This window comes from Diabrotica undecimpunctata, chromosome 10, assembly GCF_040954645.1.
Source record: "Diabrotica undecimpunctata isolate CICGRU chromosome 10, icDiaUnde3, whole genome shotgun sequence".
Lineage (NCBI taxonomy): Eukaryota > Metazoa > Arthropoda > Insecta > Coleoptera > Chrysomelidae > Diabrotica > Diabrotica undecimpunctata.
This window is the reverse complement of record NC_092812.1, coordinates 67,834,983-67,851,850: the sequence shown is the minus strand read 5'-3', so window position 1 is coordinate 67,851,850 and position 16,868 is coordinate 67,834,983. Positions and strand designations below refer to the sequence as shown.

The 16,868-nt window shown below is 35.9% G+C and overlaps 1 protein-coding gene across 1 annotated transcript in view; it reads left to right on the top strand.

Annotated features, from left to right (window-relative positions):
- Window positions 1-16,868, top strand: part of stol (voltage-dependent calcium channel subunit stolid) — a 164,817-nt gene that overhangs the window by 129,604 nt on the left and 18,345 nt on the right. Inside the window, exon 18 of the mRNA XM_072546474.1 lies at window positions 827-911. Coding sequence (XP_072402575.1) covers window positions 827-911 — 85 coding nt within the window. The remainder of the gene's footprint in view (window positions 1-826; window positions 912-16,868) is intronic.

The following is a 16,868-nucleotide window of genomic DNA, read 5'->3' as shown; positions in this document are numbered from 1 at the left end:
ATTTTGGTAGTATCTAATTTATATAGATTCGTTATCAATGGCGCCAACTATATGCCAGATTTAGGACTTATTATAGTTACTTCGCCAAAATCAAAAAAGAACTCTGCTAAGAACCGAGCGAGTTTCAAGGTTTTGGCGCCAAGTGAACAAACAATTGAAATAGAATAAATCTTAATTATTTATATATATATTACCTAAATAGCATAACTTGTTCATGTAACAGCAAACAATATTATAAATTGGCCAACAAAACATACCACAATCTTGGAATCACCATGTGGCGCTGTACCACGTAGAGTGTACAACAGTAGACATTTCTGCTGGACGGGTGATTCTCACGGTTCGTAGACTTACTACGGTTGCCTCTTCCGACTGGGGTGGGGATGCTTGAGTTACGTCACCAGAGTTCACAAGAATACAAAACCCATTTTACAGTTTCGGGCTTAATGTTCATTGGTTAGGCGGAAGAGGCAACCGTAGTAAGTCTACGAACCGTGGGTGATTCTAAGAAATAAGAGAGATTCTTCCCATGTGTTTCTTATTAGTCGTCATCTCGGCAGTGGTGGCAGCTACTACTAGCGCCAATGTCGCTTATTTGTTAAACTAGGTGATATTCTTCTCTAATTTCGGTCGAACGAAGGCATCTATTATGCATCTTCTTCTTCTTAAAGTGAGTGCCCTCTCCTCAATGGAGGTTGGCTACTACAATTTTAAAATCTTGCATAAGATGGGGTTTCTATAATAGTTCGAATTATAAATATTTCAAATATTTTAAGTTGCCAAATTGCAACATTATATATATACCTAATGTCTAAATTTGTTGCAGGTGACAAAACATTAATACAGTCTCTCGTTTTGGATGCTATGGTAACAGAAGGTTTAGAAAAACATCCGGTTAGGTCCGACAAGCAGTAAGTGTCGTAATTTTACAAATTTTATTATGCATGCTATGAAATTATTTAATTATTTTAATTTTTGCACCTTTTCAATAATTTAACTAATTAATTCTTTGCACATTAGCCCTATTGGCAACCTAATGGTACAGTGGTATGGTACAAGGTAAAGACTTTTTCTTGAGACAGAACTGTATTTTGCTTAGATGTGATTTAGATACCTAGAAAAGAGTTTGTTTAGACCCCTGCGATTGTGGTGTTTTAATGTTTATTATTTTGGAAAGATAAACATTCTGAAGTTTTTAGATGTGATAATATTTTAGCCTTTCCAAAATAGTCACCCCAAAAAGTGTTTGTTCTCCTTTTTATGATTTGAAAACAAATTATTGTAAAACATACTTACAAAACTATAAATAATATTTATTTTGGATTTAAATAATTGTTATAACAGTATATACTTGGTCAGTTTTGCCCATATTTCCAGTGTTTGTTCCTATTCACCCATTATCTTTCCCTCCCTATTCCTGATAATTGATAATCTAGGCTAAAATAATACGGTACAAAGTTAGATAGGGAAACTAGATAACATAATAGATGGCCTTCAGAAAAGTCAAACTTTTATTAACAAGACTTTTCAACGCGAATACAGGAAAAGGCAAGAGGCGGGATTTAGTGAAAGAGCATGGCCTTGCAAAAGGTAATGATCGTGCAGAAATTCTTTTAATTTCTGTTTGCAATGCGAAATAGTTAACTAATACCTGGTATAAATTGACAATAAGATGTCTATATAGCACTAAACGATAAAAGTACATAACCGGTAAGACCAGATTGACTAGATATTACTCAACAGGCTATACCAAGGTTACTGCTTACCTTGGAGCAGCATTTTATCATATCATAATATTATCTATTCACCAATCTTATCCGCGATATTCTTACAAACGAAATCTGAAGAATATCCGACACATATACAAAGGCACAAAAGAAATTGAAATTTGGCGAAGAAGATACAACTTTGAACTATACAAGGATCCAGATATCAACACAACAACTATAAAATGTCAAAAAATTTCCTCTCTAGATCACATTCTTCGAACTAATCAGTACAGTATCTTACAACTAATAATATAGATCAAGAAAGGAGAATGAAGGAAAGTTGATAAAATACAAGCATCATAGCCGAAGAACATTCGAGTTGAACAGATATTTGCAATGTCGAGCAGCTCTTTAAACTTTCGCAAAATTGAATAACGGACCTAATCAAAGTTCTCACAGCAAAAAAAAAAACAGAAACAAAAAGAATGGGGGACAGATTTATATAAGTAAAACTAAGTAACATGTAACTAAGAGCACCCAAGATCTAGTGATGGGAACACGCTTATTCAAAAATGTAGGATGTAAGAGAGTTCATATATCTAGATTTCATAAATAAACTGGAATAATACAATCAGCGTAGGACTTAACAGAAGAATATATTTAGCAAATCGAACTTTTTTACTAAAAAATCTTTTGATATGAAGCATAATCACAAAAAGGAACGAAACCACTGTTATACAAAACTCTTATTAAACCAAAAGGTGTGAGAAACATGGACGATGACGAAAAGTAACGAACAGAGCTAAATCTGCTTTGAAAATATTTGAGCGTGTTTCAAAAAAAGATAACACCGTCTAGGGAATAGGTAAAACACTGAAAAATAATTGGAGTTTGCATAGTAAAAAAGTTTTGTAACGCCATCCGTTTTCAAGATAAAGGGCGTCGAAGAAAAAAAAATGTTACACATTTTTTACGATTTTGACAAAACTACTGACCACATTGTAATGAAATTTAATACGAATAAGTATTATTTAGAAGTTGATACATCCCATGAATTTGTTTTTCTTTCTTACTCTCATAGAGGGCGGTAGTTACAAGATTTATACCAAGTATTATTCAACCTAATTTTTTTAAGGGTAGAATTATTAATCAAAATTTTAAATTTAACACCAAAAAGGTACTCCTGGTAAAATTCGATGCTGTGTACGGTTTTCGGAATATTTTGATTTGAAAATTATAAAGTAAAAACCGATCCTGGTATAAAGTAATGATAAAGTTCTATTAAGTGTATCTCGATTTTCTCTAAGTTTGTCATGGGATACGATAAGACCAATTGCCATGACGATACGTCAATAATAATTAGATTTTTGAAACCATGTTGTTTGTAAAATTAGATATTATTAATTAAAATATACTCAAATGAGTCGAGATATCGACCCATCAGCGTACTTCCAACCGTAAGCAAAGTTTTTGAAAGATTGCTGCTACAAAGGATATACGCAGATCATGAATTCCTAACATTACTTCCAGAACATAAGTTTGGTTTTCAGGAAAATCACTCCACTACCCAACATATGATCCATCGAATGATAAATAAGATATCAAAAAGTCTTGAAGAAAAGAAATATTGCAGTGCTGTGTTTCTAGACATCTCACAAGCGTTTGACAAAGTCTGGCACAGAGGTCTGCTTTACAAAGTAAAAATAGCACTATCCAGTAACTATTTCCTCCTACTTAAATCCTACATGTCACATATATATTTCTCTGTAAAATTCAAAGACTTACAATCCAATCTCTGTCCTATCAATCCCGAAGTCCCGCAGGGTAGTATTCTAGGGCCGCTCTTTTTCTCACTCTACACAGCCGATATACCAGAGACTAATAATACTACAATCGCTTTCTTTGCTGACGACGTAGTAATACTAGCTGTAAATGAAGATCCCGTACAAGCCTCACAAAACCTGCAACATCATCCGAATATACTCAGTGATATAAAATGAAGAACAAAAGTAAATAAAACAAAATCAACTCAAACAACATTTACCAACCGTTACAACATATGCCCACCTGTAAGAATGGAAAATGTAAGAATACCAACACTAACAGACGCTAGATACCTTGGCCTTCATCTTGACCAACGTCGCACTTGGAAGAAACATATTCAGACCAAAAGAAGGTAGCTCGACTTAAAATTCCGGCAAATGTATTGGCACCTTGGACGTAAATCAAAACTTAACATCCAAAACAAAATTCTTCTATACAAAGCCATAATCAAACCCATCTGGTTCTACGGACTACACCTATGGGGCTGTGCAAAGCCAACGTCGCTGAATATTATCCAAAGAGTCCAGCCTTAAGTGCTAAGATCGATAGTAGATGCACCATGGTACGTAAGTAATCAATCACTTCACTACTACTTAAACATTCCTTTCATCAGAGAAGAAATCCATCGAGCCACGGTGTCACAACATGAACATACCATTCACCATGAAAATGAGCTAGTAAGGGAATTATTTAACAACGGTCCAGCCACATGAAGACTAGATAGAACCTGGCCCCAAGACCTACTTCAAAACTGAACCAAAATAGAATAAGGTGAGATATCATTGGATGGATTGGACCAAGAATTGCAACGTTTCGAGAGAAAAATTCTAAGGAAAATATATGGAGGAGTCCAAGAACAGGATTTGTGGCGTAGGAGCTACAACTTTGAGTTGTACAGAAGAACTGGGGAACCTGACGTTGTAAAATGTATTACATTAGCACGCCTTCGATGGATAGGACATGTAATTAGGCGAGATGAAGACACAACAATCAGAAAAATTTTCGACAGAAGAGGACCAGTGGGAAGACGAGCCAGAGGAAGACCAAAACTTAGGTATCAAGATAACATAGAGGATGATCTAAAATCCATCGGAGTTAAAGCATGGAGAAGAGTTGCCAGAGACAGGGGCGAATGGAAGATTGTTCTGAAGAAGGCTTTGGCTCATAACGAGCTGTAATGCAACTTATGATGATGATCATTGGATGTCTCTCCTTCACGCCCAAAACCTGTAACACATTTACTTAATATTATGTTATGATGTAGATTGTTAATAAACATAATTAGGAAACTAGGCGGGTGTTTAGGAAACGTTGTCGAGGAACTAGGAATGTGAGACCAAATAAAATAAATTCTGGTGGACCAAGAACAACAAAAACAATTAATAAAAAAATATTATTTTAAATTTACTTGATCTAGATCCAACAGTCAGCGTAAGGAATATGGAAAGAAAAACAAATACGTCCTCTTCAAGTACTTAACGGAGACTGAAGGAGCAGCAACTACATACTTATCATTACAGACAAGTCCAAGAGCTCTTGCCAGACGAACTACCGGTTAGAGTGGATTTTTGTGAAACATTGCAAGAAAGGACAGCCCTCAATCCAATTTTTTTAAAATGCATTCGTTTTATGGACGAGGCCACCTTTATACGACAAGGTATGTTTAACTCCCATAATGCACACTACTGGTGTCGTAAGAATACACGAGTCAAAAGAGTATAACATTACCAACAATTATTTAAGGTTATTGCTAAGGCAGAAATTTTAGGTAGCAAATTAATAGGTCATCATATTCTACCTTGAAATGTAAATAGTGATATGTGATATGTATCTCGATATTTTAAGCAATCACTTATTCACAGTTAACGATAAACGAGCGAAGATCTTTATTTTTTATACACGATGGAGCTCAACCGCACTTTGATAGAAGGTGTCGTAATTAAATAATTATTTTCGGAATCGATGGATTGATACAGGTATAGAAGCTCCTATTCATTGGTCTCCTTGGTAATGCGATTTCAATCCTTTGGACTACACAGTTTAATCGTATGTTAAGGAAAAAGTCTATGCCACATAGATTAATTCACGTCAAGAATTAGAAGACAGAATTTAACGTCACTTAAATGACATGGATTCATGGATTCCTTAGAAAAAAGGAAAATTCCTGAAAACGGAGGACATTTTGAACACTTACTCTAATTGAATTTTATTATATGTTTTTAGTCTTAATTTTAATTTTCTTCTTGTGATTTTTTTTAATTAATATCTTTATCATTACTTTATACCAGCATCGGTTATTACTACATAATTTTCAATTCAAAATTCTAAATATTCCGAAAAAGATACACAGTATCAAATTTTACTGTGACGGGTAGCTCTTTCGAGGCGACAGACTCAGTAATTAACTAAACACAGGTTGAAATAAAAATAAATCTATTAATTTTAACGTATGTACAAAAATAAAACTAAAATATATTCTATATCCCCGCCTGGATCCCGCGAGAGTGAATTCCCCGGCGGACGTCTGTAAAAGAAAAATTATTATTACTAACAGAAAATGAAATACGCGAATTCGATCGCACGCATACTTATACTCGCTTCCACTTCAGTCCAGCGGAAGCGCCAAACGCTCTCGCAATCAAAATATTCGATTGTGCAGATCCACGTTATACTCTGAGTCAGAGTTGACGGTAACGTTCAATCCACTATACCCACGAGTTGTGCTTGATTAAGGACAGAGCATAATCCTCACTGCGGAAGTCTTTCTGTCCGGGTTGGCTCGCAGATTCAATGCACTAGCGAGCCAGGGAGCCTAGAGCGTTAGCCACAAGACTCCTTTAACTCCGCCAGCCGCTCGCTTTAAATAGCCGCTCCGGACCCCACCTCGTCGTCTTGTCGTGGAAATGGATGCGTGATTATCGACACCCCCACGGTTTGAACTGTTGAACGCTGTTGCTGTAGGACGTTCAGCACATCGTTACACAACCTTCTCTTTGGAAAAAAAAGGTAACATACCTTTTTTTTGTGAATGACGTCTACAGCCTTGTGATGCCATCTATCCCTCGCGGTATCTTTACCACAGTCTTCCTCCCATTGTTACACCATATCCGGTATCTTTTGGTCCCCCTCTCGATAGGGTGCTTTGGGACGATCTCTATGAGATCGGAGTTTTTCCCGGGTTCAGGTTCTTCTGGAGTGGACGCGGATTGGGCTTCTGGTCCTGTTGAACTGTTGAACACTGTTGCTGTAGGACGTTCAGCACATCGTTTCATTACCATGAGTACCTTTTTGATATAAAATTGTATGATGTTTAAATTTATTTAAAATTTTGATTAATAATTCTACCCTTAAAAAAGTTAGGTTGAATAATACTTCGTACAAATTATGTTACTAGCACCCTCTATGATAGTAAGATATAAACACAAATTCATGGGATGTATGTATGATATTGAGCAGGCCACTTTCCGCAGATCTCCTACTCTTGACGTCACAGTGAGAGTGGTCGTCATTGTAATATATCTGTTTATAACGGGAATTTTATTAAGTTTTTAGCTTTTGGATTCTTTGCTGAACTATTTATGCGATTTTAAAAGTGATAGTGGCTTTGTAGGTATACCTACTTTATATTGACAATATTTTGGTGTTTAAAAAGTTATAAATACGGTATGTTTAATTATTAAGAAGAACAGTATAGGGAAACACAGCTTACTTTTCACTCACCCATGTATTCCGTTCCAAAAACACACACTGGCGATCGAAAATCAGACTCTACAAGACTATTATCAAACCAATAGTATGTTATGGATGCGAGATATGGGTGATGACAGAAGACACAAAACAAAAGCTGATAGTCTTCAAACGAAAAGTTCTAAGGAAGATATTTGGACCTATTAACGAAAATGGACCATGGAGATCCAGGTACAACCATGGACTCTACAAACTTTTCAAAGAGGCACCGATCTCAGAATTCGTTAAACTTAAGACTCTTCAATGGGCTGGTCATGTAGTGAGAATGGAGACCGGAAGATTGCCAAAAAGAGCCCTAAATAGTAAAATTCAGGACGCAAGATCAAAAGAAAGGCCATAGAAAAGGTGGGAGGATGAAGTGACAGCGGACGCGCAAAATTTGCTAGACCTGAGAACCTGGAGAAGATCGGTGCGTAGCCGGCAAGGTTGGAGGCATAGTTTGAAGGAGGATAAGGCTCGATTTGGGCTGTAGCGCCATTGGAGAGAGAGAGAGAGAGAGAGAGAGAGAGAGAGAGAGAGAGAGATGCTTAATTATTATTGAGCAGTACTTAATACTCAACCATACTCATACCCTTCCTGTATTTTTCGGGACTTTCGCTAAAAATAATTTATAAGCTGAACATAAAATGCGTTGTGCAGTAGCTGGTTGTTTCAGTGGTAATCAGACAAAAGATGTTGATAAATCATAAAACATGGTAGATTTCATGGTTTTCTTAAGAACTGTGGGTGATTTTTTGTTGCAGTGAAGACAAATTTAATAATAAAACCTCAAGGACTTGTTCCAAACACTTTAAGCCTGAAGACTTTGTAAGAAATTTGCAGCTTGAATTTGCTACAATATGAATCAAAGAAAGGAACTTAGCTCATGCTGTTTTTTTTCTTCATCTACCACAATCAAAAAGTTTATTCATAAATCAACTTAGAAGGCAGGAAGGGCTTTACAAAAGAGTTGAAGAGGATTGTGGAACAAATAATTATACAATTTCTTTCGATCTCGAATATATTTTAAAATTAAGAAATTTAAACTAACCCTTAAAAAAGATATGAGAAATAAAAGAAAATTAAACCAAAAAGTAACTTAAAACCTTGTGTTTTGTTTGTTTTGTCGATTTTATTACAGATAATTACTGATCATTTATTTTGATCTATTGACAAGCAACTAGACGAGGGCTCGATCTCCTCCTTAAGACTGACGCCAAATAAGACAAGCTAATAAAAAGAGAGCTCGTAAAATTTATGGAGGTTACCTTCCTAGGATTGAAAAGCGAAAAAAAAGTTTTAAATAAAATTCACAAATTTATTTTACAGATTTATTTTTGTTCACTGTATTTTTATTAATTTTTTCAATCAAAATAATAAAACACCTATATTTCAATAAATCCGAAATAGTTCAATAGAGACTCTACTAATCTATAAAATGACTTTTTACAAATTATTAAAAATTAATCGTGTTATGAGCGACGATGTTCTTACGGGGAATATTTAAAATCACTCTCATTGTGACGTCATGCGCGAACTCGTCCCAATTTCGCGCTCGGGAGTATCATACCTGGGATGTATCAGCTTCCAAAATATATTCGTATAAAATTTCATTACAATGTTGCACATTACAAAAAATGTGCATATATATTTTGTTCTTTAACGCCTTTTATCTTGAAAACGGATGGCGTTACAAAAATTTTTACAAAGCAAACCCCAATTATTTTTCAGTTTTTTACCTATCCTAAAGACGGTGTTACCTTTTTTGAAACACCTTGTATAATAAAATAAATATGCAGAAAAACAAACTATGATCCAAGCACTACAATTTTGAGCTCTGCCATCTCTACAGTAAATGTCATTATAGGTACGTTCCATCAAAATAAACGTGTTACGATAGTTACGTCATGTAAAAAATTGAAGGGGACGAAACCCAAAAAACGCATATAACCAATGACCTGATGGAAGAAGGAGACGTACGACCAGAGCTACATTTGAAAACCAAGTGAAGAACAATCTAAGAAAATTAGGAGTGCGTAGCTGGCAAACCAAGGCCAAGATTTGGAAAGCATAAAACTGCTCCTGTAATGGGTTGTAGAGCCCAGGATAATGACTACTTAATTTCTAGTTTCTTTCGATTGGCCAAAATGTTCTCACTCACAGCCTAGAAAAGAGGAAGTTTGAGGACAAAGTAAAAATACAAACACTGTATGTATTGGTCTATAATCTCTAACAGATATGTGTTATGGTACAGTCCTAAATAATCAACCAGAATTATAATAGCTGTAAGACGCGTTATTAAAATCTTAATCTTATTCAGTTAAATCTGGAAAAGTTAGTGAAAGAATGGTTTGGTTGACCAAAAAGGTCCATTATTAACAGTTTTTACTTAAAGTGAAAGTTTGGAAAACAAAAATTTATTGAGTTTTGACTTAGAGTGAGTTGGAAGGCTGTATAAAGGGTCCATTATATCAAACTGAAAGAATAAAGTAGTAGAAAAATGACAAAGGACAAAATGTATTAAAAAAGGTTATTTTAGAACAAATTTATGTCAATTTTAGTATAAGATGTAGATGATTAATATTAATAATTTTTTATTCTTCTAATTGTTGAAGAAGGTTAATTAAGTCCAATCGTGTCAAAAAATTATATGGAGTTTTTATAGATCTAAAACTGAGTAAATATTTTGTTACTGATATACTATATTTTCTAAATAATTTAAAATAATTTTTTAAATTATAAGACTAAAAGTTCCTATAGATATATACGATAGTTTTGTTGTTATTGGTATACAGAGGGATAAAAGTTTCAAATCGAAATTAAAAATTATTATAAATAAAAACTGATTGTGGATATTTTATTCAGATTTAATGAACAGGCTCGGAAAGTAATTATTTTGACATCAAAGAACTAAAATATTTAAGTTTAAAACAACATTTTTGTCACTATTTTTATACTACGAGGGCGGTCCGATGGCTACTTAGCCTACAAAAAAAAGTAAAATTTTGGAAAAGTGGAGATTTATTTTTCAACATAGTCCCATTTCAGCTCGATATTACTACAAAGTAGGCCTGCGCGGCGGCGATGACCTCATTTGACTTTAATTTTGGCCCGATTAGTGACTTTTTCAAGTTTTGAAACAAAAAGAAGTCATACGGGACCAAATCAGCAGTTCGTATCTCACTTTGGCCTTGGCAATGGCAGAGGTGTGAACCGGCATGTTATAAAGTTGGAAGAGAACTTTCTCTTCGCCAAATGGGGTCGTTTTTTCTGCAATTTGGCGTCAAATCTGCCTAATTATTCGGCATAGTAGAGCCCTCTGACTGCTCCGCCTTTCTCCAGGTAGTCGACGTAAATCTTATCTAGAAAACGATGGCCATCCCCAGTCCGGCCGATAGGACAGTCTTGGTCCTGTTCCTTGGTCTCTGGTGTGTACCAATAGATCCATGTTTCCTCGACGGTCACTAAACGATGCAGAAAATCCTTTGGATTGCGCTTATACATCATCAAACACTGCCCTGGAGTGGTCTCACGGTTGAGCTTCTTGTCCAGAGTGAGCAAACGCGGCACCCACCGTTCCGACAGATTTCTCATGCCCAAAATTGTATGTAGCATATTACCTAGGCGGTATTTTGAGACACCTAATATCTCAGCTATCTCGCCCACTGTCAATCGGTCTACCAATATGTGATCGTAGATTTTTGTCACGTTATTCTTCGTGGTAGCCGTTTTCGAGACACCTGGGTGAACCTCAACAAAACTTGACGTGCAACCACATTGAAACTCGTTAAACCAATTTTTCATGGTCGTCTTCAAGTAGAAGAGTTACCGTATACGGCATCCAAGCGCTTTTTGATTTCACTGCACCATTTTTCTTCCAAAAACAAGAATTGAATCACCGAACGATATTGCTCTTTTTCTTTTTTTCTAAAATTTGAGTCTGATTCGTCTGAAATTTTGGCATTAGCCAGCCGTCTACGAGAATCTACTACAAGATGGTAAATTTGTCTTGCGATAGCGGCACAATCGGGCGGTGAGGCTAAGTGCTTTTCTGACCGCCGTCGTATATTCTGTATTTTTATGAAATTGAAATTTTATGCGTGTTTTTACTATTTTTAATAATAATTTAGTATACAGAAGATGGTAAGTATAATATGGTGTGCTACAAGTTCATAAGTTGTCAAGTTTGATCTTATTTTGTATAAAATAACAATGTATAAAATAAATTAATATTAAGAGGAATAACTAATTATTAGAAAGTGTTTTAGAATGTGTTAAATATATTTTTGAATTACATTTAGACTACAAGCCCATGAAAGATGTTTAATGGGTCATTTGACCCAGCATGAATCACATATAAAACAATACTACAATATGTAATAACAACTTTAGAAAATATGCCGTCAATCCTTATCGATACAGGTGAGGCGCAGGTAAGAATAAACTTACCACTCAAAGGGGGGCCGGCCGGGACTTTTTGGCCAAACATATTTGTACGGCAAAGGTACAAAACTTAGGTAGGTAATACGAAAATAATGACCTGCGACCTAATGTCGTACAAATATATTGGTACCAGGAGTAGTCGGAAAACTTTTTCACCAATTTGATATAGTACGGCATTCGTGCACAAACTTTCATATCTGCTGGAACAGGAGTGAGAAATCTAAGGCGCAACCCTAATTTGAAACCCCATGCTTTGAACACCGATAAGAACTAACGGCACAGTTTCTAAAGTTGTTATTACATATTGTAGTATTGATTTATACGTCATTGGGTCAAATGACATGTTACATGGTAACAGGTGACATGTTGGGCCAAACGACCCCCTAAAAATGTCCCATCTCTTTTCAAATACCTTACCCTGAAGAATGAGTTGCAATAAGCCATATCTGTGTTCATTTCTCATAACATAGCCAAGATATTCTAAATTGCGCTCTTTGATTGTGTTAGTGATCTCGCATTCCTTGCCCATTCTTAATATTAGTCACACTATCCACCCATGAAATTCGTAAGATGCGCCTGTAATACCACACCTCGAAGGCCTCGAGCTTTCCTAAAGAAGTTCAGAGAGCCCATGCCTCTACTCCGTATAATAAAGTAGAAAATACATAACATCTGATGATAGAGATTTTGGTACTAAGTGGTAAATCGTGACTTCTGAAAAGAGAGTTCATCTTTACGAACGCTGATCTTGCTTTCCCTATGCATTGTTTTATTTCAGTAGAGTGGTCCCATTGACTGTTTATGTTAGTACCAAGATATGTGTAGCTGTTTACCTTGTCAATTGGCTATTGGTTTACCAAAAGATGTGTATTTAATACTTCGCGCTTACTAACTACCATGTACTTTGTTTTGTTCGTATTGAGATCCAGCCCATATTCTCGACTTATATCTAGTATGCGCGATAATATTGCTTGTAAACCATCTAGGCTATCTGTAAACACTACTGCGTCGTCAGCATATCTAATGTTGTTTAGAGGCACCCCGTTAACTAAGACGCCTTCCTGTAGTTGTTCCAGTGCTTGATCGAAGATACGCTCCCAGTACATGTTAAATAGCATTGGAGACAGAATGCACCCTTGTCTCACTCCTCTATCTATGAAGATTGTCTCTGTCAACTGGTCATTCACTTTAATGTTGACAGTTTGGTTGTAATATGAATTATATATAATTCGCAAGTCTTTATCATCCAAGCCCGCTTTTTGCAAGATGGATATGAGCTTTTCATGTTTTACTCTATCAAATGCCTTTTTGTAGTTGATAAAACAAATATATACATCATAGTTGCCATCCCTGCACCACTTGTATAGCGAATAGAGCTTCTCGGGTGCCTAAGGTATCGCGGAATCCAAATTGTGTCCATGACACTTGTTCTTCACATTTTTTATATATTCTGTTATGTATCACTTTTAAAAACGTTTTAAGTAAGTCGCTCATTAAGCTAATTATTCTGTAGTCTTCGCATGTTCTTGCATTTAATTTTTTTGGTATAGTTACGAAGCTCTGGGGAATAGTTCCAGTTATATATATTTTGTTAAATATAGTCGTTATCCATTTTATTCCTCGTTCGTCAATAAGTATCAGAAATTCTGTATAAAATTTGTCAGGCCCTACAGCTGGACCATCTTTAGTTTTTCTAATAGCTGCCGTGACTTCTTCAATGGTAATCGGGGTCCTGTTTGCCATTCTATGTCTTCAACGGCAATCTGCTTTTCATCTGCAAATGTTACTTCCACATATTTCTTCCTAAGTATCTAGTCTCTCTTGCATACTTAGTAGTGGATTACCTTGGTTGTCTGTCAAACATCCAACTCTTCTAGGCTTGTATAAGCCTGCAGCTTCTTTAACTTTTTTGTGCATATTGAATGAATCTGTTTCTGTTGTAATAGCTGTATTTCCGCACGTTGTTTTCTCAGCTGTGTGTCCTTAGCCATTCTGATTAATTTTTTGATCTTTGTCTATTCTTTTGTATAATGTCTTTTCCTGATCTTTGACCTTTCGCTTCTCTTGCATCATATCTAGAATCTCATTTGTCATCCACGATTTTTTCTTAATTTTTGGTGGTTTGAGGAATTTTTCTTGTATATCTTGTGAAACTCTATGCAATTTTTCAAGCTCCTGGTCTATTAAATCCGTTTGAATAACGGTATTTAAATGGCCATTGAAAGAGTTACGTCCTACAAATATTTAGGGGTTTGCTTCACTGATACTAATGACCAGACAAGAGAAATCAAAAGGTGAATAGAGATAGCGAGACAATCGTTTGTCAAAATGAAAAAGTTCCTATGCAGCCGGGACATAAATATAAACTTAAGAACGAGAATGTTAAGGTGCTATGTTTTCTCCGTTCTGCTGTACGGCATGGAAGCCTGGACACTGAAAAAGATAAACATCAAAAATATTGAGGCATTCGAGATGTGGTGTTACAGGAGAATGTGGAAAATACCATGGACAGAAAGAGTAACAAATAAATATGTTCTGCTGAAGATGTGGAAGGAATACGAAGTCATAAAAACCATACAAACGAAAAAACTGGAATATCTGGGCCACATAATGAGAGGAGAAAAGTACTCTCTGCTTAGACTCATAATCCAAGGAAAAATCTCGGGAAAGAGAAATGTGGGACGTAGGAGGATTTCCTGGTTGCGAAATGTAAGGGAGTGGTATGGGTGCAGTTCAATACAGTTGTTCAGAGCTGCAGCCAACAAAGTTAAGATTGCTGTGATGGTAGCCAACCTCCGATAGGAGACGGTACTGCAAGAAGAAGAATGGCTATGTATATACTGTCTTACACTCTGTTCTGTGCGTTCGTCTTTGAGTAGCCTGATGTCATATTTTGGGTTGACAATATATCGAATCTTCGTTAGCCTGACCCTCATTTTGCCAATCAATGGGTTATGGTCTGACTTGATATCGGCTCCTAGGTATGTCTTGACTGATGTAATGCTTTTACGGAGTCTTTTATTAATCATAATGTAATCTATTTGATTTCTGACTCTGTGGCCTGAAATATCTTGAGATGATTTCCAACTTCTGTATGGAAGTTTGAAGTAAGTGTTGGTACAAACTCTTCTTTTGATACAAATTCACCCAATCGGTCTACTCGCTCATTTCTTTCTCCAAGCTCAAACTGTTCTATGAATTCTCCCGATTATCCCCTACCAATCTTGGTATTTAAATCACTCATAATCAAGGGTAGATCCTTTTTGGGAAGGTGTTTCAAGGTGTTAAATAATTCATTATAAAATGCTTCACTTATGTCGTCTGGTTTGTCAGCTGTATGGGCATATACCGGGATAATGTTAGTTGTTATTGGGTAGGTATCAAGTTGTTTTTAAGATTTCTGACAGTTTCTTGATTTAAGATTATACCTACTCCGTTTTCGTCTCTTCCGTTGGAGTTACGTGAATAATATATTATTATGTGATGATTGTTAATTTCACATTGCACAGAGTTCGTCCTTCTCATTTCGCTTATTCCCATGATGTCTATTGATAGTCTATTCATCTCCTTGATTGCATTATGAGTCTTACCAGCCTCGTATAATGTTTTAACATTTCATGTGTAGATCGTGAGCATTTTCTTTGTACTATATTGGCAAAGATTTCGTCTGTTGGCGACCTAAAAGGCCTTGCCGTCTTGTGATTGTCCTTTTCTGCCGGATCTTGGTATCCGAATCCCATGATCAGTATTATGTTTTCTTTGGCTTATTATCCTATTGCTGATTATACTAGGGGTACTCTCCGAGTCTTTAATGCAGTGGTTCCCCGTTGCCTTCTCCATCTTTATGACGTTGACCATTGTTAATAGGTTCCTCCGCCTTTAAGACCGATTTACCAATTTTAGGACAAAAAGGTGCCCTTCCAATTATCATCTCATCCGCCAGTGGCCAGTGGCCAGTGGCCAGAACCGTGGCCAGTAAGTCGGGGGATTGCTTATAACGGCAATCACTCGGTCACTTTTTTACCATGTCTGGCTACCCTCACTTAGTCTAGCCTGCAGACCAATGCAGTTACCCAGGGTGTGGCACGTGAAGTGAGAGTTAGGTGTCTTATGAGGACCAGTTATCAAAATCATCTCTCGTCTATGACGCTTGATGTGATCGTTCCGATGAAAGGTGCCCTAATTGTCTGTATTATTATTTTCCCTCCATAAATTCTCGGTTATTTCGTCCCCTCCATTATCCATATGGTATTTTTCTCAACAACGATCTTAATTTCCTTCTTTTGATTCATGGTTTAGGAATCTAAAGTCCAAAGAGAGAAATGTTAAATAGAAAAATAGAACAAGTTACAGACTATAATAATAGAAGAGAGACTAGGAAATTTTACAAGAAAACCAAGTGATACACTCAAGGACACAAATAACGAGAACAACATTGTGCAAGAACAAAAACGGGGTAATTATCAGCGAGAAAGACGAACTAATAAAAAGGTGGAAGGAGCATTTTCAACAACTCAAAAAACTAGATATGAGTGGCTGTATCAATACAAGATCCAGTTTTCAGTATTAACTGAAAAAGCTATAGATTTGAAACAGGAAGCCACTGAATTTGATCTAAATATAAATGAAACAAAAAAAAAATATATAAAGTACACAAAGTCGAATGGACATGAGAATCAGAAGGTAGACAACTACACCTACAAATATGTTTCCAGAAATGGAAACTTCAATCAAATAGGACAAAATAAAAGCCCTATAAAAGGAGAATAGACAATATAGAGGAAGATCTTAAAACCATGAACATCAGGCAGTGGCGAAGGAAAGTATCTGACAGGGCAGAATGAAAAAACGGTATTAAGCAGTCCAAGACCTACTGAGGGTTGTAGTACCATTAGAAGAAGAAGAGGAAGAAGATTTCATGGTCCATATTTCAAATTCGTGCATTACTGTTAAATTATTGTTTCATATACTCGGATCTTGGCTGCATTAGACACATTATTTGCCTTCAATATTGTGTTATGCTACCACTTCTTAGTTTTTCATCTCTTTCTCTCTCTGCGTCTCTTTTATTTGTTACTGTTTTTGTATTCTCTTCAATTATTTCTTAGTACTGTATATTTATTTTCTTCTATTATTGTCACTTTTATCTCAATATTAATTTCAATT